We start from the raw sequence: 20,836 nt of genomic DNA, 5'->3' as shown, positions 1-20,836 counted from the left end.
AATGCCAAAAACAATGTTCCAAGTGTGGTCTGACCAGTGCACCGTAAAGTTTTCAGAACTGGTGTGAGCGGCCATCACTTCTCAGACAGCTTTCGGCTCAGATTTTCAATATGAAGCAAGAATATTCTAATCAATAGGGTCAGAGTCCAACAATCTGGCCACAGGGGAGAAATGATAATGTAAATAAAGAAATCATTGTCCAGAGCTTGAATGTTCTTAGGCCACTTTAATTGGTGTGTTTTATTTTCTGACATAAACTAGGTTTTACCAAGATGATAAGAGAACACCCATAACTTCTCTTAAAAATGCATGATACCTCTTTCCTTAAATATACTTTCATAAATATCCAGATTTAAAAAATGAGACACATAAGACACTTTGTTTCTTGGTTTTGTCCGACAAGTTCATTTCATTTAGCTGTTTTCTTTGCATCTTATCAGCTTTGATTTTATCAATAACTACGATTGTTTGCTTCTGGACTTCATTAGGTATTTTGTTTTAGGGCCAATTTTAATAGGATGTGTGATCTGTATTTTGACGCTTAATTTTTTAACCAGTGGACAAAATATATAGGCTGAGAATTAATATGGCCGAGGGATTTGATCAGTATTGATAGCAATGATGAATATTGGTATCAAGTAAATTACAATATAAATACAAATTACATTTCAGTTTTACATTTGGCGACATGCTTTAATATACAAAATATACTGCAAAAATATTCAAAGTTTCTGACATAATTCACAGGGCTTTGTCCATTTGGAATTGACTACACTTAACATTACAGGGTTCCTGTGCTCAGAGAAGGTTAGCTAGATTAGACATTTTAAAATAGATGAAAGCATTTTTAGTAGTTCAGATGCTTTTGTATATTAAATAAGCATGTTTTCAGTATTTTACAATAGGGTACTTAGTGACGATGTCAGGAAAATTGCACCAAAATCTACTAGACAAGGAGTCTGTTCTCAAGAGCTGCCAGTTTTTTTGTGAAGGCACCTAGTATAAAAAATGTTAAGGACAATATTGCATGAGTCAAAACATTAATCTTCAGTGATTTGTATAATAGTGTTCTAATGGTTTCAAATTTTCATTGAATTATCTATCTACATTCTAAATCTTACATATGTACACAAACTTAAACTTGTCAAACTGTGCTACATAATAGCAAGCTGACTGTAAATTTTAGATACTGAGAAATCAAGTAACAAAACTATTTCTACTGATCAAAAACTCAAAAATCAATTAAAATATACCTACAAAATTCTTGTATATAACAGTTTTTTATTCATTCGGGGGATGGAAGCATCACCAGCAAAGCTAACCAACTGTCCATCCCTAATTCTTCCTGAGAAGACCATCTTGAACTGCTGCAATCCATGTGATGCAGGTGCATCCACAGTGGGAGTTCCAAATTTTTGACCCAGCGATAGTAAAGGAACGCCGAAAGAGTTCCAAGTCAGGATAATGTTTCTAAAATTCATTTGTGGGATGGGGTGTCACTGGTTAGGCCAGCATTTATTGCCCATCCCTAGTTGCCCTTCAGAAGGTCGTGGTGAGTTGTCTTCTTGAACCACTGCAGTCCTTGAGGTGTAGGTACACCCACTATGCTGTTAGGGAGGGTGTTCCAGGATGTTGCCCCAGCGACAGTGAAGGAACGGTGATATATTTCCAAGTCAGGGTGGTGAGTGACTTGGAGGGGAACCTCCAGGTGGTGGGGTTCCCAGGTTATCTGCTGCTCTTGTCCTTCTAGATGGTTGTGGTCGTGGCCGCTGGTGGTGGAGTGGTTGATTGTGGAAGTGAGCAGCTTTGTCCTGGATGGTATCGAGCTTCTTGAGTGTTGTTGGAGCTACACTCATCCAGGCAAGTGGAGTTTTCCATTACACTCCAGACTTTTGCCTTGGATGGTGGACAGGCTTTTGGGGATCAGGAGTTAATTTACCTGCTGCAGGATTCTGATAGACACAGTATTTGTATGGCTAGTGCAGTTCAGTTTCTGGTCAATGGCAACCCACAGGATGTTGATAGGAGGGATTCATTGATGGTAATGTCATTGAAAGTCAAAGGATGATGGTTAGAGTTGGTCATTGCCTGGCATTTGTGTGGCACAATTGTTACTTGCCACTTGTGAGCCCAAACCGGGATATTGTCCAGGTCTTGCTGCATTTGGACATGAACTGCTTCATTAACTGAGGAGTCACAAATGGTGCTGAACATTGTGCAGTCATCCGCAAACATCCCCACTTTTGACCTTATGGTGAAAGAAAGGTCATTGATGAAGCAGCTGAAGATGGTTCGACTGAGGACACTATCCTGAGGAACTCCTGCAGTGATATCCTGGAGCTGGAATGTTTAGCCTTCCCCGAACTGCTTCCAGGTCCAGGCACAAATCCTCTGTGAAGTTCCTTCAATTGGGAGGAAGCTCCGTCCCCATGTCACCTGGGTAGCTCAAACTCTGAGGTGTAGGAGGGGAATCAGATGCTACACAAGTTCCATCCCTGTGGGGGGGTCGCAACACCACCCCCCTCCGAAGTTCAGAAAAATGTCCATGTCCTCTGGTGGAGGGTCCCATGGCCACTTGGGTTGTGGGCGGAGATCAGGGGTGTTACGGCCAGCCTGGGAGATGTGTAGTGCACCGGGGACCGCCGCTTCCGCGAGGAGCTTAGCTGGCGGTACAATTGGTGCCGGCGCATTGTCGCTGGGCGGTCCAATATCCATATCAGAATTTGCTTCGCTGTCTGCACCATCGCTGGCTGGAAGTCCCCCGCTGCCCTGATGTTCAACAGGAGGTGGAACGGGCGAGTGGTTCCTCTCTGGCCTCAGGCTCCTCCTTGGCTGTACAGGGGACGGAGTCTGGGTCCTGCGCGGGGCCTCGCGCCGGTGGTTCCTGGTCACGTTGTCAAAAGTGGCCCTGTGCCTCGGTGCCCTGACCTGGATCGCGTGGGAGACTGTCCTCGTCGCATGGAGGACTACCCCAGGGATCTATGAGGCTCCGGTTCTGAAGTTCCTCACATAAACCGTGTCACCTGTCCTGAAGGTGCGCGCTTGTGGGCAGCGGTGAGAGTCTGTTTCCGAGTGGCCCTGCTGCTGACGAACCCGCACCCTAATGTCGGGGAGGACAAGGCTGAGACGTGTCCGGAGTCATCACCTTATGAACAACTCCGCTGGTGCAACGCCAGTTGTGGTGTGAGGCGTTGTACATTAACCAAAGAAAAACCGAGCCAACCGCATTTCCCATGATCCTGAGGTCATCTTCTTCATTGCTCGCTAGAATGTTTGAACCACTTGTTTTGCCAGTCCGTTGGAGACCGGGTGGTACAGGGCAGTCCACACGAGCCTGATGCCATTCGTGTCCATGATTGATGCAAAGCAGCTTGTAAATGCCGCTCCATTGTCTTTGGGCAGTCTGTGCGTGCTAAAAATAAGTCGCAGTCTGTCCGTAGCTGCTCGTGTGGTCACCGTGGGGACCCGGTGTACTTCAAGCCAGTTTGAATGGCCGTCCATTAATATGAGGCGCCCTGAAACAAGCCGACAAAGTCGATCTGTATGCGGAACTGTGGCTTCCCGGGCGACTCCTCGGGGTGCATCAGGGCTGCTGGTGGGGCTTTCTGGTGGTCCTGGCATGGGGTACAATTTTGGGCCACCGGCTCGATCTCGGCATCCAGTCAGGGCCACGAAAGATAGCTGCGTGCCAACATTTTCACTTTTGGCCACCCCGGGGTGCCCGTTATGGAGGTCTTTCAGCAGGGGTGTGTGCCCTCATTCGGTTCCGACTACCTGCGGCCCCCACGGGAAGACGCCATTTCAACGCTCATCTCGGGTAGCTTGGAGGTGTAGGCCCTCAGCCTGTCTGGTATGGCCCTATGTCGGGCCCCATATTGGACCATATGTCAGACGCTCGACAACTCAGGGCCGGTCTAGGTCCATTCTCGAATATGTGCTGCTATTACTGGCAAAATGTCCATGAAATGGAGGGTGGCTATCACCTTCGCGGCCATGGCGGGAGCTGGCGGCTTTGTGGGTAGGGGCAGATGGCTCAATGTATCCGCGTGAGGGATTCTTGTGCCAGGGCGATGCTCTACGTTTACTCATAAGCCGGGCCCACCACTGAAACAGGGCAGATGCTATTGGTGGAATCATCCGATCTTCCTTGAATAACCCCTGTAGGGGCTCGTGGTCGGTATAAACTGTGAACACACATCCATAAACGTTCTCATGGAATTTCCTCACTGCGAACACAACGGCCAAGCCTTCCTTTTCTATCCGGGCATAGTTTTGCTCAGCGTCCGCCAGTGGCGGGACACAAAAGCTATGGGTCGCTCTGAGCCGTAGGGCATGCAGTGTGCCAGGATCACCCCTGCGCGACGTCACATGTGAGGGAGCAGGGGTTTGTCCGCGTCGAAGTAAGTCAGCAATTCATCTGACGCGAGACGCTGCTTCACCTCGTGAAATGCCTTCTGGTGCGGGGGGCCCCAGTCCCACTTCCGTTCCTTCTTCAGTAGTTGGTGGAGCGGACTGACCAACGTGGCCATCCTGGGTATGAACTTCCCGTAATAGTTCATCAGGCCGAGGAAAGAGTGGAGCTCCATTTGGTCATGAGGGATGGGGGCATGGCGAATCGCCCGCACCTTTTCTTCCACTGGCTGGAGGCCCTTGCAGTCCACTTGGGAGCCGTGATATGGGACCTCTTGCACGTGGAAAAGCCACTTTTCCCTCCGGAAGGGGCCCCCAACCCGAGCAAACCATTCGAGGACCTCAATTAGGTTCTCCATGTGCTCCTGATTCGAGGTCCCGGTGATGAGAACGTCATCCAGGTAGACGGCAACCCTTGCAAGATGTTCTCCATAAACATCTGGATTATCGCACACGCTGAGGGGACTCCGAACGGCAACCTCATATACTCGTACCGTCCCCGATGGGTATTGATCATCATGTATTTCCGGGAACTTGGCTCAAATGCCAACTGCAAGTATGCATGGCCCATGTCCAACTTAGTGAATGTTTTTCCTTTGCTGAACCGGGCGTAGAGATCCTCGATCCGAGGGACTGAGTAATGGTCAAGGTGGGATACCCAGTTTATGGTCATTTTGTAATCCTTCACAGAGCCACACCGACCCATCCTGCTTCAACACGGGGACTACAGGCATAGCCCAATTGACATAATCGATGGGGTGAGTAATACCCAATTGCTCCAAACGGTCCAATTCCTGGTCTACCTTGGCGCGAAGTGCATACGGCATAGAGCAGGCATGGTAATATCGTTGCTGGGCATTCTCCTCCACATTGATCATGGCTATAGTTCCTTTAATGGTCCCGAGGCCTTCGGCGAAAATCAAAGGGAACTTGGACAGCACTCCATCCGACCCATGGGGGTACATCTGGCACACGTGTTGCCAATCCAAAAGTAGCTGACGCAGCCAATCACACCCCAATGGGCTTGGCCCATTGCCGCGGACGACTACCGATGGTAGGCACGCTGACTGGACTCCGCATGAAACAGGCACATGGGCGGTGCCCTCAATTTCTAAATGCTCCCTGGTATACAGGGCCAATTAAGTACCCGTGTCATGAAGCTCCAAAGTCTGAAGACATCTCCTAATGGCCGTAACTGTGCAGAAACTGACGATCGAAACCACCACTCCCGTGTTTAGTTCCATCTCGGTGGGGTGTCCGTTTAGCGGCGGTTGTGGGTCCTGCGGTGACTTCCACCCTGGGATGATCTGGTAGTCATCGGCTGGCGGTCTTGCCAATGTTCAGGACCGCCAGGTCCTGGAGTTCTTGGAGTCCACAGTCGGCGCTTTCCTGGTTCAGTGCCATGTCGACGACCCTGTCGAGTTTCAGAGGTGTCTCCATTAGCAACTTCCGCTGGATCTCCCGTCCAGAAGTCAGCAAACGCAGCGGTTCCACAGTGATTCAGCCAAGCCAGCCCCAAACACGCAGGGGGCGGCATGTCCTCGTAGGCACACCAAGTATTCCCTGGTGGTCTCCTCCAACATCTGGGAGGCAATATGGAAATGGGACCGTCAGACCATAATCAAGGGCTGTGGATTTGGGTGACGGGCCACCCAGTCAATCAGCGTGGCGAACGGCCTGTCCACGTAAGTCAAATTCCTGATTACTGCATAAGTTTGTCCGCCAACAGCGGTCAGTAAAGCGACGGTCTGTCGCTCATCATTGGTGATGGCGTTTGTGCAAAAAAAAGTTGAAGTCTTTTGACATTCTGGGCCCAATCGTCCGAGTCAGCATCAAAAGGCTTGAGTTTACCTATGTGTACCATCCCTGCCGGCTGGAGAGCTGCCTCTTGAAGTAGTTGAAAAATGATCTGCTTTCGCAACACTTGCCGGCCACGGCAGCTCTACCTGATCCTCATCGCCAGTGTTGTAGATGGAGGCAAGGATTCCATAAAAGGCCAGGCTGACAGGGTATAACTCACTTTATTCCACACTATTCCACACTAGTCACAATTATCATTCCTCTCCACTCCCCGCAGGGTCACCTTCCCCGAACTGCTTCCAGGTCAAGGTTTATTTCCTGTGGGGAGCTCCTCCAATTGGGAGGAAGCTCTGCCCCAAGTCACCAGGGTAGTTCATGCTCTGAGATGTAGGATGTCCTATACAAGTTACGTCTCTGCAGAGGGTCGTAACAATGTTAAGTTTGTTTTTCCCTCCTGTTGGTTCCTTAACACCTGCTGCAGTTCCAGTCTAGCAGTTTTGTCCTTTAGGACCCGGCCAGCTCAGTCTCTAGTGGTGCTACGAGCCACTCTTGGTGATGGACATTGAAGTCACTCATACAGAGTATATTCTGCGCCCTTGCCATCCTCAGTGCTTCCTCCAAGTGGCGTTCAATGTGGAGGAGCACTGATTCATCAGCTGAGGGGGGGTCGGTACATGGCAATCAGCAGGATGTTTCTTTGCCCATGTTTGACCTGATGCCAGAAGACTTCATGGGGTCCAGAATCAATGTTGAGGACTCCCAGGGCATCACCCTCTTGACTGTGTGTCACTGTGCCACTACATCTGCTGGGTCTGTCCTGCTGGTGGGACAGGACATACCCAGAGATGATAGTGGTGTCTGGGACATTATCTGTAAAGAATGCTTCCATGAGTATAACTATGTCAGGCTGTTGCTTGACTAGTCTATGAGACAGCTCTCCCAACTTTGGCACAAGCCCCCAGATATTAATAAGGAGGACTTTGTAGGGTTGACAAAGCTGGGTTTGCCTAGGTGGAAGCTGGGTGGTCTGTCTGGTTTCATTCCTTTGTGTTTTCTTTGCAGCAATTGAATACAACTGAGTAGCTTGCTAGGCCATTTCAGAGGGTACTTAAGAGTCAACCACATTGATATGAATCTGGAGTCACATGTTAGGTCAGACTAGGTAAGGGCGGCAGGTTTCCTTCCCTAAAGGACATTAGTGAACCAGATGGGTTTTTACGACAATCGACAATGGTTTCATGGTCATCATTAGACTTTTAATTCCAGATGTTCTATTGAGTTTAAATTCTACCATCTGTCACAGTGGGATTCAATTCCAGGTCCCCAGAGGATTACCCTGGGTCTCTGGATTTCTAGTCCCATGACTTGAAGGAGATTTTAAAGGTAGTTGGTGTTCCTTTGCACCTGCAGTCCTTGCTTATCAAGGTGTGTTGAAGGAGCTTTGGCGAGTTGTTGAAGTGCATCTTGTAGATGGTACACACTGCTGCCACTGTATGCCAGTGGTGGAATAGTTGAACGTTTAAATGGTGGATGGAGTGCCAATCAAGTGGGCTGCTTTATCCTGAGTTGAGTGTTATTGGAGTTGACTTTTAAAGGCAAGTGGAGAGTATTCCACCTAATTGTGCCTTGTAGATGGTGGACAGGCTTTGGAGAATCAGGAGGGGGATTCGGCAATGGTAATGTCATTGTGCATCAAGGGGAGATGGTTAGATTCTCTCATTGCTTGACACTTGTGTGGTGAGAATGTTAGTTGCCATTTATCAGCCTAAACCTTGGGCGGGATTTTCCGCCGGCGGGATTCTCCGTTTTGCCAGCGCCCGGGGGTTTCCTGATGGCGTGGGGCTGCCCCAAAATGGGAAACCCCATTGACCGGCTGGCGTAACGGAGAATCCCACCGGCGGGTCGGGGCAGAAATGTGACGCGGCGGGCGGAGAATCCAGCCCAAGTTTTTCCTCTTTTTTCTAATATAAATTTAGAATACCCAATTATTTTTTTCCAATTAAGGGGCAATTTAGTGAGGCCAATCCACCTAACCTGCACATCTTTTGGTTGTGGGGGTGAAACCCACGCAGACACGGGGAGGAAATGCAAACTCCACACGCCAGGGCCGGGATCAAACTCAGGTCCTCAGCGTCGTAGGCAACAGTGCTAACCACTGTGCCACCATGCCGCCCGCTTATCAGCCTCAACCTAAATGTTGTTCAGATCTTGTAGCAAACGAGCACTGACTGTTTCATTATCCGGGGAGTTGTGAATGGTTTTGAACAGTGCACTATCGATGAACATCTCCACTTTTGACCTTACGATGCAAATAAGGCCATAGTTAAGCAGCTGAAGATGTTTGGGTCTGGTAGACTATGCCGAGGAAATCCTATAGCAACACCCTCAAACCGAGATGATTGATTGGCCTTCACCAATCACAAGCATCTTCCTTTATGGTAGGTATATCTCCAACCATAGTGGAGAATGTTCTCTCTGATTCTCATCAAACTCAGTATTGCTAAGGTTCCTTGATGACGCAATTGCTTAAATGCTGCTTTGCAGTTAATCTCACCACAGCTCTTGAATTCAGCTCTTTTGTCCATGTGTGGATCAAGGCTGTAATAGGTTGGGAGCTGAGTGGCCCTGGTGGAACTCAAACTGAGCTTCAGTGAGCAGGTTGTGTGTGAAGTTAGTGCCACTTGATAGCACTGTTGATGACGCCTTCCATTATGTGATCAGACAATGGCTGATCCATTCTGTGTGCTGCGTTCATAAGCAGCAATATGCATTTCACAGTGAGAGTTCAGGAAATAAATTTTTATACCCACATACACATTTTTTCTTCCATTAAGGTGATAAAACTAAAATGTGGATAATATGATATCAGTATATTTTTATGCTGAAACAAACATGGGATGAAAAGGATATGTTTTGATGTCAGTGTTTTAATTATTTTCTCGACCTTTCTCTGGAACTCCACAAGTGATTCGCAGGCACATGGATCTTTGGGTGGTGCAGCTGAAAGCAAAATAAAACACGTGATGGAAAAATACAAACATATTCTAGTCATCCTATAAATCACTAGCTGCAGCGCAGGCCATGCTTACTGGGATGTTATGTGCAGTGGAATTGTAAATGAGTTGGCGAGTGAATGTTACTTAGATCTAGATCTACACAATGCAGTTTTCATGCCTTCCACTGTGATGCTCTTCAATAGAGCTATGTTGGTTGTAATACAATGTAAATGTATACAATTACCACTGTCCTGTAGTAAGGGACAGGAGGTTTAGAGGGGAGTTGGAGATAACCTTTTTCACCCAGAGGTGGTGGGAATCTGGAACTCACAGCCTGAAAGGTTGGTAGAGGCAGGAACCCTCACAATATTGAAGTAGTATTGAGATGAGCACTTGAAACGCCATAGCTTACAAGCTGTGGTGCTGGGAAATGGGACTAGAATAGATAGGTGCTAGATGGCCGGCACAGATGCAATGGGCCAAAGGGCCTCTTTCTGTGCTGTTATACTCAATGACCCTATGTGTAGACATGGTATAAAGAATAATGCTGGGAGTTGACTCTGTTCTCTTTCCTCCTATTCTCATTTCTGGTTCTGATTCTCCTGCTCTCCCCACTGGGGGTAGATGGTGGGATTGTGGTAATGTCGCTTGATTGGTGCTCTAGCAATCCAAGCTAATGTTCTCAGGTCATAGATTCCGAAAAGATCGAGGGATGGATTCTCTGATTCTGGGGCTATATCCCCACACCGGCATGGGACCAATGGCGTTTTACACCAGAAAAAATGGTGTAAAATGGCCACTCGTGGACCCGGCCCGCAAAATAATGCCCCCCCCCTTTGTCCAGCTCGCGCACCCCGAACCAACGCCCCACAGTGCCCCCAGCTCCTGATAGGTTCCCCCTGCCCCCGGATCGGCCCTCCCCCGACAGTGGCGGTGCTGGACTGAGTCCGCAGCCGCCATGCCAAGTTCCCGACGGATGACACCACACGCGTCCCACGCTGTTGGGAATTCGGCCGGTCAGAGGCGAAGCATCGGGGTGCGGGCCTCAGGCAATGTCCTGAGGCTATCGATATGTGGCGGGGATACGCTGCTTTGGAGCAGGCGGAGCATCATGAAATCAGCGCCGCCCTCAATTTGGTCGGGATTCTCCGGCTGATCACCAAATGCGATTTCGCCGTCGGCGACCAGAGAATTCAGCCCCTAGAATCTAGAAACCTAGGGCTGGATTCCCCGATTCTGAGACTAAATGCTGACTCCAGCGTGGGAACGGTGGCGTTTTATGACCGAAAAAACAGTGCAAAACGACACCAATCCTCCATCTGGTGGAGGGCTAGCAGGCACGCAGTGTAGAGCCCCCGGCTCTAGCTCCAGATACGGCTGGAGAATTGCTGGGTCCGTGGCTATGCATTTGCATGGCGGCAGCCTGCAGCGGCCGCGCCGCGCAATATGGCGCCTGCCGTACGCGGACCTGGCCTACCAGATAGTGACTCCCTTTGGCCAGGCTTGCCACCCCCGGACCACCCCCAATCAGTGCCCCCAGACTCGCCAAAGCCCCCCCTGCCCGTGGATCGGCTCCCCCCGACTGTGGCGGCGCTGCACTTAGTCCGTAGCCGCCACACCGAGTACCCGAAAAAAAATAGCAATAGAGACCCACGCTGCCGGGAACTCGTCCCATTGGCGGGAGGACCTCAGGTAACGTCCTGAGGCCGTCCTGGCGATGTGCGCGTGCTCCTAGAGTATGCTGCTTTGGAGGAGTATCGCAAAAGTGTCGGCGCCCCCAATTTCGGCGCCAACGTGGATTCACCGGCCAATCGTCGAACACGATTTTAGCGTCGGAGACCGGAGAATCCCGCCCCTAGTTTCAGTAAGGTGAGCATGAAACTCTCATCAGTTGTCCTTTCGGGAAAGAAATCTATTTTTTAAAAACTAGGTCTGACCATAATAACTGCCCTCGGGAATGGCGGAGCAAGCCACAAGGTTGTGGCAATTGGGGATGAGCAACAAATGCTGGCGTGAAAGAATATAAAAGCAATTCTGAGTCTCTTCTCTCAACTGAGGTTCTGTTCTTAAAGACGTTTGCTCTATTCCCCAAAGCAACTTCACTGCTTTGCAAGGAAAATTTATATTATGCACCTGGGAAATATGAGTTGAAATAACATCAAATAAACAAAGTCAAAAAGCCTAAATTTCCCATTAGGATTTGTGCACATTCTTTTAGAACATGAATATTAATATTGTACATGTAATTACTTATGCTGGATTTTATGTAAATCACTCCTTTGGAATGTAAACTTCACTCTTACCGGAGGAACAAACACAACTCACCATTAGGTTTTATGGGCGGAATTCTTTGACCCCCCGCCGGGTCGGAGAATCGGCGCGGCGCCGAGTGAATCGCGCCACGCCGCCCCCGACGCCGGGACGCAATTCTCCACAGAGCGCAGAATCGGCGCCATTGGAACCGGCTGGTTGGCGTGGCGCTGGTCGGGGTATGCGGCGACTCTCCAGCCTGGGCCGGCATGGGCCGTCGCGGCGATTCTTTGGCCCGAATGGGCCGAGCGGCCGTCACAAAAAATCCGACTCCCGTCGGCGCAGTTCTAACATCCGCTGAGCTGGCGGGACCTAGGCATTGAAGGATCTGGGGGCGGCCTGTGGGGGGGGGGGGGGGGTCCGACCCTGGGGGTGGCCTCCGTAGTGGCCCGGCCCGCGATCGGGGCCCACCGATCAGTGGGCCGGCCTCTCTGGCTGGGGGCATCCTTCCTCCGTGCCGGCTCCTGTAGCCCTGAGCCATTTGGTGTCGGGGCTGGCGCGGGGAAGAAGGCCACTGCGCATGCGCTAGTTGGCGCTGGCCCAACTGCGCATGCATGGACCCCGCGGCACTGGGTTCACGCCAGGATCGGCAGCTGGAGCGGCGTGGGCCACTTCAGCGCCGTGCTAGCCCCCTGTGGGCTGGAGAATGGGGTCCCGTAAGTGGCGCCGACGCCGGAGTAAAACACGCCCGATTTTACACCGGTATCGACACTTAGCTGCCCGATGGGAGAATCCCGCCCATCATCTCCCCAGTTTGGAATGGAACTATTTGTTTTTTGCATGGGTTGTCTCGTAATTTTTAAAATGTTAACTGGACACCAAAAAGCTATTCGTTTTTAAATAGAGGCCCATTTTTCACACCATGAATTATGATGTGAAAATACTAACTGTTAAGATTTGCAACAAATTTTCATCCGCACCAAAGTCTAAAGTCGTCTTGATTGTTTAGGGGTGATTCGGAGATTGGGCATCCGCAGAATTGGGGAAATTCAGTGCCTCGCTTTGCCTACAGGTAAGTTAATGGATGGAGAATCAGTTACTGTGGACCTGTGGCCACCCGACTAGCACTCTCTGTGGGCACTGGTCCAGGTCAGGGATGGCCAGACACAGAATCAGCCTTATGTGTCTCTGTCTAGCTGTGCTCATAGCTGTGAAAAGCTGGTAACTTGACAGTAAACAGCAAGCCAGCAGGATGAAATGATTGTAATTGACATGTAATTGAATGATTGTGACATTCAGAACAGAAAGATCATACAGGTTGCAGCAGTAAGAAAGATTCAATTACCAACACGTGGTGGATCTTTCACCGAATGCTAACGGAATGGCTCGCTGCCACAGACACTGATTATTTGCCCACTGGCTGCATATGATATTCCTCCCACTAAAATTAATGGACCAAAAATCTTGGAGAAACCTTTACAGCGTAATGAACAATAATGTCATAATTCCTTGCTCTCTGAATTGATTTTAATTCAGTACTGTGTAGTGTTACGGAAATGTACACACGATATTGATTCAATCCCAAGACCACTACATGACACTTGTCTGTTCAAGGATATCTGCCTGCATTTGGCTCAATCCCCTGGTGCATTTAAGTCCACTTACGGGATTCTCTTGCATATTCCTGATACTTGCACAAATTTTCTTGTCTTCTGCAACCCTGAAGACATTTGCCCAATGCCTTTTCCTAGGCCAGTTAAGAAAATAATAAAAAGAAAATCCCTACGGAATATCACTAGTAACGAGACACAACTGGTAATCGGCCTCCAAGCAGATCCATAGTCATTACTCACAACTTTTTACCTCTGGGAGTGTAGTCAATTCCGAAAACATTGCAATGGTTCCCCACTGAGACCATAAGATTTTGTCTTGCAGAGTAACCTATTGTGTCATCATTATCAGAGGTTTTTTGGAAGTTGAAGTAAACAATTTGCACTGGATGCTTTTGTCCACAAACTTTTTAACTTCCTCAAAGAACTCTAGTTAATTTGTTAACTTTTCCAGAAGCCATGTTGCGTGCTTTTGATGATATCTTCCCTATCTCAGTGATCACTGGGATGTTTTAGAATCTTTGACTTATGACTTGTGGACCTATAGTTCCAGGATCCAATTTGTCTGTTTATGAAAAGCAGCACCATATAAACACCCTGCCAATCCAAAGGAAAAGATGCAGACCCCAAGGAGCTGTTACAGATAAGTGCAAGGGCCTTGCAAATCATATGCTCCAGATCATTATTCACCCTTAGATTAATGTCATCTGGACCCACAAGTTAATCTACTTCAAGGTTCTTTATTTTATCCAAGATTGGGGTGGCATGGGGCTTAGCACTTCAGCCTCACAGCTCCAGGGATCTGAGATCGATTCCGACCTCGGGTGACTGTCTGTGTGGAGTTTGCACATTCTCCCTGTTGTTTGCGTGGGTTTCCTCTGGGTGGTCTGCTTTCCTCCCACAGTCCAAAAATGTGCAGGTCAGGTGAATTCACCATGCTAAATTGTCCCTAGGTGGGGTTATGTGGATAGGGTGAGGGATTAGGCCTAGGTAGGATGCGCTTTCAGAGGGTCGGTGCACTCGATGGGCCAAATCGCCTCGTTCGGAACTGCAGGGATTCTATGTTATCTTCCCCTTTTATTACAACATATCCAATTTCCATGTTTACACACAGCCCATGTCTGGTAACCTTCATTTGGACGATGCAATTAAAACTAATTATGTTATGATTACTGCTCGGGTGTTCCCCCACATGGAGTTGTAATACAGTAAAAGATCAGTACTGAAAATCCATGCCACATTATAATGTGTTGACTTAAAACATATCATTATAGAGACAAATGTTTTAGCTAGTTTGTGCAAAATACTTCACCATTTGTCCATTTTACACAAAGGAATTTGAAGTCATCCATAATACAGACAAGTTCTAATTCAGACTTGCCATCATTGTATCTCTGTTGCTGCAAGCTAATCAAAACATGTCCTGCAACAATAGCACTGTATTCCTTTGAGAAGCTGACATTGTCATTTTGAAATTAGAATATTGGTTCATGGATGTAAGCTCATATTTGAAGGCAGTTCTCAATCACATGGCAATAGTGTAGAGTATTGAGAGTGTCAATATTTGCAGAATTCCCCAAACTGAAAAATGTGAACGTCTCTGGATTAAGACAGCAATAGCAAAAGACTGAATTGTATCGAAAGAATTTCCCTTACCGCATATTTTGACCTGTAATTTGTCTGCAATTTGATTCATTGTCTTGAAATCTGCAGTATAATGATAATGATCCTTAACTGGATCTGAAGCAATTATCCTTAATTCTTCCTCAAGTGCATTCCCCACTCCAATTGCAAACATCTTAATTCCTGAAACAGATAAATATGAACTTCCAATTACATTTTGTATATAGGAATGCATTAGCACGATTGTCAGCATTGCTGAATATTTTGTATTTAGAACTTGACATGATGCTGTCGTTCTTGCAGATTATGATGATATAACATAGAGAATAACAAATGTTGTAGTGCCATCTACTTGATGGATAATTGCAGCAGTGAGTCAGGTGGAGCTTCAGTCTCATCCCTAATCTTCGTTGAATGAACCAATTTTATCTGGAGCAACAGTGTTGGAATTGGTGTTATTGGAATATGAAGTGGGATAATTGACTTCACATTATCATTCAATAACTCCTGTGGGCAACTTATTGTTGTTGGAAGGAAAGGTTTCATTGATTAGCCAGCCAATGTTGGTTTGCCAATGGACACTGTCATGATATTCAGGTAAACATCATGGTGCAAACATACATACATACTGATGGACAGATCAACGGACAAATCAATACACACACAACACCACAGCCAATCACAGGCAAGAGCATACACTATAAAACAGGGAACACGACACTTCCCGCTCATTCCAGCAGGAGACAGCTCAGGGCACAGAGCTCACAGCAAGCCACTCAGCCATCCATCATGTGCTGAGTGCCACTCCAAGATAGTGTTAGGGATAGGTCCACAGATTCAAGGGTAATGAATGAACCACAGTAACCAGTTTACCATTGTAAATATTGTTAGTAATAAAACTGAGTTGTACCATCCGCAACCGTGTTGGTTCATCTGTGAAGCAGAGCACCCAACACGACATAGTACCAGGGTTGGAACCCGGTAACTGTGAGACCTACCTACGAATCCTCAGGAATCCGCCATCCTGCGCCATGGACACCGTCAGCACGCCGCAGCCATTACAAATCACTGGAAACCTTGGCGTCAATTGGAAGCTGTTTAAACAGCGCTTCCAGTTCTTCCTGGAAGCCACCGAAAGGGAGAGCGCTTCGGACACCAGAAAAATCGCCCTCCCCCTTTCCACGGCAGGGCAACACGCCATCCATGTCTACAACTCCCTGGTGTTCGCGGAAGGTGAGGACAAGACCAAGTACAAGACGGTCCTTCTCAAACTCGAGCAACACTTCAGCGTTGAGGTAAATGAGAGTTTTGAAAGGTATCTCTTCCAGCAGCGCCTGCAGGGTGAGGATGAGCCCTTTCAATCTTTCCTTACACACCTCCGTATCCTCGCGCAGCCCTGCGGTTACGACACCACCTCCGATTCAATGTTTCGGGACCAGCTTGTTTTGGGGGGTCACCTCGGGCGCCCTACTCCAGCAGCTCCTCAAAATTAAAGGCCCCACCCTAGCCTCCGCAATCGAAGCCTGTGTCCTTCATGAAAACGCGACCAGCCGCTACTTCCAATTTCAAGCGGCCGAATCGGCACGGCAGGGGTCCTACGTGCCCCAATCGGCACGGCAGGGGTCCTACGCGCCCCAATCGGCAAGGCAGGCGTCCTACGAGGCTGAACGGGTCCAGGCGATCGAGTTCCTGCCGGCCCGCGGCCCGGATGAGGACGGCCATTTTGCGTGCTTTCCGCGGCCTCCCGCGTTTGTGCGCGCCAAAAAAGACATCGACGCAGAGGGACGTGATGCACAGGCGCACGCGACGCAAGACCGAACTGCGCATGCACGGTGGCGCAACGAACGCCATGACGTCGCAACGTGCGGCAACTGCGGAGCCGCACATTTAAAGCGGCAATGTCCTGCAAAAATCGACGATGCCTCCGCTGTGGCAAGATGGGCCACTATGCTGCCTGCTGTCGAGCAGTTCAACCTGCCAATTTCATAGAATTTACAGTGCAGAAGGAGGCCATTCGGCCCATCGAGTCTGCACCGGCTCTTGGAAAGAGCACCCTACCCAAGGTCCACACCTCCACCCTATCCCCACAACCCAACAACCCCACCCAACATTAAGGGCAATTTCGGACACTAAGGGCAATTTATCATGGCCAATCCACCTAACCTGCACATCTTTGGATTGTGGGAGGAAACCGGAGCACCCGGAGGAAACCCACGCACACACGGGGAGGATGTGCAGACTCCGCACAGACAGTGACCCAAGCCGGAATCGAACCTGGGACCCTGGAGCTGTGAAGCAATTGTGCTACCCACAATGCTACCGTGCTTCCCCAATTCCGACAACCTCGCAGGGACGTGCGGACTATTCAGCCTCCATACTACGAGTCCTGCCCAGGCGACATCCAAACCAGTGACACAGACGACTGGGACGCCTTCCGTGTTGCGGTCATTGATAGGAACCGGATGTCTCCAGGCAGGACCCACCAACCGATGCCAGTGAACAGCGTCAATCCGGGTGATGAATGGTGTGCCACCCTAACGGTCAACCGATCACTGATAACATTCCGTCTGAACAATGGTGCCTCCGCCAACCTAATAGCATGGTCAGCCTTCTACGCCTTGAAGGTCAGACCACCAATTCGGCCATCCCGTTGCAAGATGGTCGACTACAATGGAAACATTATCCCGGCCATGGGATCCTGCCAGCTCCAGGTGACACACAACACATACACGGCCACACTGTCCTTCGAAATAGTCGGATCATCAAAGGACTCCCTGCTGGGCGCACAGGCATGCAAGGTTCTCCACCTCGTGCAGCGGGTCCACGCTCTGTCTCCAGAAGGCACATCAGACTTCCCGGATGCAGAATTTAGGGCACAGCTTCAATTGCTCCTCGCCCACAACCAGGAGGCATTCGAGGGCACGGGCACACTGCCCTATACCTACACAGAATACGACTCAAACCGGATGCCACCCCGGTCATTCACGCACCTCGCAGGATCCCAGCGCCACTCAAAGACCGCCTCAGGCAGCAGCTGCAGGATCTCCAGGACCAAGGGGTGCTATCCCGGGTCACGGAGCCCACGCCATGGGTCAGCTCCATGGTGTGTGTTAAGAAGCCCTCTGGCGAACTCCGGATCTGCATTGACCCGAAAGACCTGAACAACAACATAATGAGGGAACACTACCCTATACCCAAACGGGAAGAGATCACGAGCGAAATGGCCCGGGCTAAAATCTTTACAAAGCTGGATGCCTCAAAGGGTTTTTGGCAGATTCAAGTGGACCAGTCCAGCAGGAAGCTGTGCATCTTCAACACTCCTTTCGGCAGGTTCTGCTATAACAGAATGCCGTTTGGCATCATCTCGGCATCCGAGGTCTTTCACAGGATAATGGAACAGATGTTGGAGGGCATCGAAAGGGTGCACGTCTACGTTGATGACGTCATCATCTGGTCCACCACACCACAGGAGCACATCTGTCGTCTCCAGCGCGTCTTTGCGCGGATATGGGAAAACGGCCTGCGCCACAACCGAGCCAAGTGTTCTTTCGGCCAAACCGAGCTGAAGTTTCTGGGGGACCACATATCCCGGTCAGGGGTCCGTCCGGATGCAGACAAGGTGAGCGCCATTACAGCCATGCCGCAGCCGGCAGACAAGAAAGCAGTGCTACGCTTCCTAGGCATGGTCAACTTCCTGGGGAAGTTCATTCAGTTCATTCCCAACCTTGCCTCCCACACGACGGCTCTTCGCCATCTAGTCAAGAAGTCCACGGAGTTCCAGTGGCTGCCCGCACACCAGAAGGAATGGGAGGAGCTCAAAATTAAGCTCACCACAGCCCCGGTATTGGCGTTTTTCGACACATCTCGTGACATGAACGAGATGACCCCTCGCCTCTAGCGCATCCTACTCAAACTCAGAAGGTACGACTTCCAACTGGTCTACACCCCGGGAAAGGACCCTATCATTGCGGATGCCCTATCTAGAGCAGTGAGCACACCGCCCGATTCGGAGGGGTTCGTCTGCCAGGTCGAGGCACAGGTGGCTTTCACATCGGCAAATCTGCCAGCTGATGACTCCAGTCTGGCCCGTATTCGCCGGGAGACCCCCTGCGGCTGACCCCCTTCTACAACGTGTGATGCGCCACATGACGGGAGGGTGGCTCAAAGCGCAGTGCCCGCAGTTCTACAATGTCCGGGACGACTTGGCCGTCATTGATGGTGTCCTCATCAAGCTGGACCAGATTGTGATTCCACACAGCATGCACAAGCTGGTCCTCGACCAACTACACGAAGGCCATCTGGGGGTCGAGAAGTGCAGACGGAGGGCCCGAGAGGCCGTATTCTGGCCGGGCATCAGTGATGACATTGCCAATATGGTGCTCAACTGCCCCACCTGCCAAAGGTTTCAGCCGGCGCAACCTCCTGAGACGCTTCAGCCCCATGAGCTTGTGACGTCCCCCTGGGCGAAGGTGGGTGTGGACCTTTTTCACGCGCTCGGCAGGGACTATGTAATCATCATAGATTACTTTTCAAACTATCCAGAAGTCATACGCCTGCATGATTTGACATCGTCCGCTGTCATAAGGGCTGCAAAAACACCTTCGCTCGCCACGGCATTCCGATTACTGTCATGTTGGACAATGGGCCCTGTTTTGCCAGCCAGGAATGGTCTTCCTTTGCTGCTTCGTATGGCTTCACACACGTGACGTCCAGCCCTCTGCATCCCCAGTCCAATGGAAAGGCGGAGAAGGGCGTTCACACGGTCAAGCGGCTCCTCTGTAAGGCCGCTGCTGCCAGATCGGATTTCTACTTAGCCCTGCTAGCCTGTCGCTCGGCCCCACTAGCCACTGGCCTCTCACCAGCCCAGCTGTTGATGGGTCGCGCCCTCAGGACCACTGTGCCATCCATTCTGGTCCCCCCAACCAACCATGCTCTGGTACTGCACAGGATGCGACAGCAGCGCGTTCGCCAGAAGGTGGCACATGACACACGGGCAACTGATCTTCCCGCCCTGGCGCCTGGGGACGACGTCCGCATCCACCTACCAGAAGGTGGCTGGTCAGCACCTGCCGAAGTTCTCCGACGCGTGGCTCCCCGCTCGTTCCTGGTTCGCATGCCTGATGGCTCCATTCGCAGGCGCAATCGCCGGGCTCTTCGCCTGCTTCCACGCTCGCTACGGGAACTTACACCGGTGCCACGCCCTCCTGTTGTTCCTGATGTCGACTTCGTGGAGCTTCCTGCCACCATGCCCATTCCGTCGTCGCCCGTGGCCAGGCCCATTCCTCAGCCGGTGAATCCTGACCCACCCTTGAGGCGGTCAAACCGAATTTGTCGCCCACCTACTAGGCTGGACTTATGGGCCTGTTTGAACATTGAACTCACTGATGTATCATACCACTGTGTTAATATGTTTCTCTTTTTCCTTGTCGTTACATTTGACGTTTAACATTTCCACGTGTTTTGTTTATGGTACAACCTCGTTGCTATGTCGCACCTGACATCGCCCCATGTATATAGTTTAGCCTCATGTACATGCTGTAGATATTGCACACACACACATTCAGCACTCAGTACACATATCTATTTATAACCACATAGGCACATGTTCTTGTACAAAAGAGGGGATGTCATAATATTCAGGTAAACATCATGGTGCAAACATACATACATACTGATGGACAGATCAACGGACCAATCAATACACACACAACACCACAGCCAATCACAGGCAAGAACATACACACTATAAAACGGGGAACACGACACTTCCCGCTCATTCCAGCAGGTGACATCTCAGGGCACAGGGCTCACAGCAAGCCACTCAGACATCCACCATGTGCTGAGTGCCACTCCAAGATAATGTTAGGGCTAGGTCCACAGGTTCAAGGGTAATGAACGAACCACAGTAACCAGTTTACCACTGTAAATATTGTTAGTAATAAAACTGAGTTGTACCATCCGCAACCGTGTTTGTTCGTCTGTGTAGCAGAGCACCCAACACGACAGACACCCAGTGCTTCAGGACTGATGGACAGAAACATTAATAATTATGATATTTTCACAATATCAGAATGTGATTTCTACACAGGAAGAGAAGCTAAGGACTGAGATAGATATGGAGACAGATGAAAAATGAAATTGAAAATC

The 20,836-nt window shown here is 49.7% G+C and overlaps 1 protein-coding gene across 3 annotated transcripts in view; it reads right to left on the bottom strand.

The window, feature by feature from the left end:
- Nucleotides 1-211: 211 nt before the first annotated feature.
- matn1 (matrilin 1) overlaps nt 212-20,836 on the bottom strand; it is a 73,385-nt gene continuing 52,760 nt past the window's right edge. For all 3 annotated transcript variants that reach the window (XM_072500826.1, XM_072500828.1, XM_072500829.1), the window contains exons 7-9: nt 14,723-14,872; nt 9,123-9,210; nt 212-1,001 (exon numbers count right to left, since the gene is read on the bottom strand). In XM_072500826.1, the coding sequence (XP_072356927.1) occupies nt 947-1,001; nt 9,123-9,210; nt 14,723-14,872 (293 nt within the window). In that variant the 3' untranslated portion in view covers nt 212-946. The remainder of the gene's footprint in view (nt 1,002-9,122; nt 9,211-14,722; nt 14,873-20,836) is intronic.

Source organism: Scyliorhinus torazame, chromosome 1, assembly GCF_047496885.1.
Source record: "Scyliorhinus torazame isolate Kashiwa2021f chromosome 1, sScyTor2.1, whole genome shotgun sequence".
Taxonomy (NCBI): Eukaryota; Metazoa; Chordata; class Chondrichthyes; order Carcharhiniformes; family Scyliorhinidae; genus Scyliorhinus; species Scyliorhinus torazame.
This window is presented reverse-complemented; position numbering and strand designations above follow the sequence as displayed.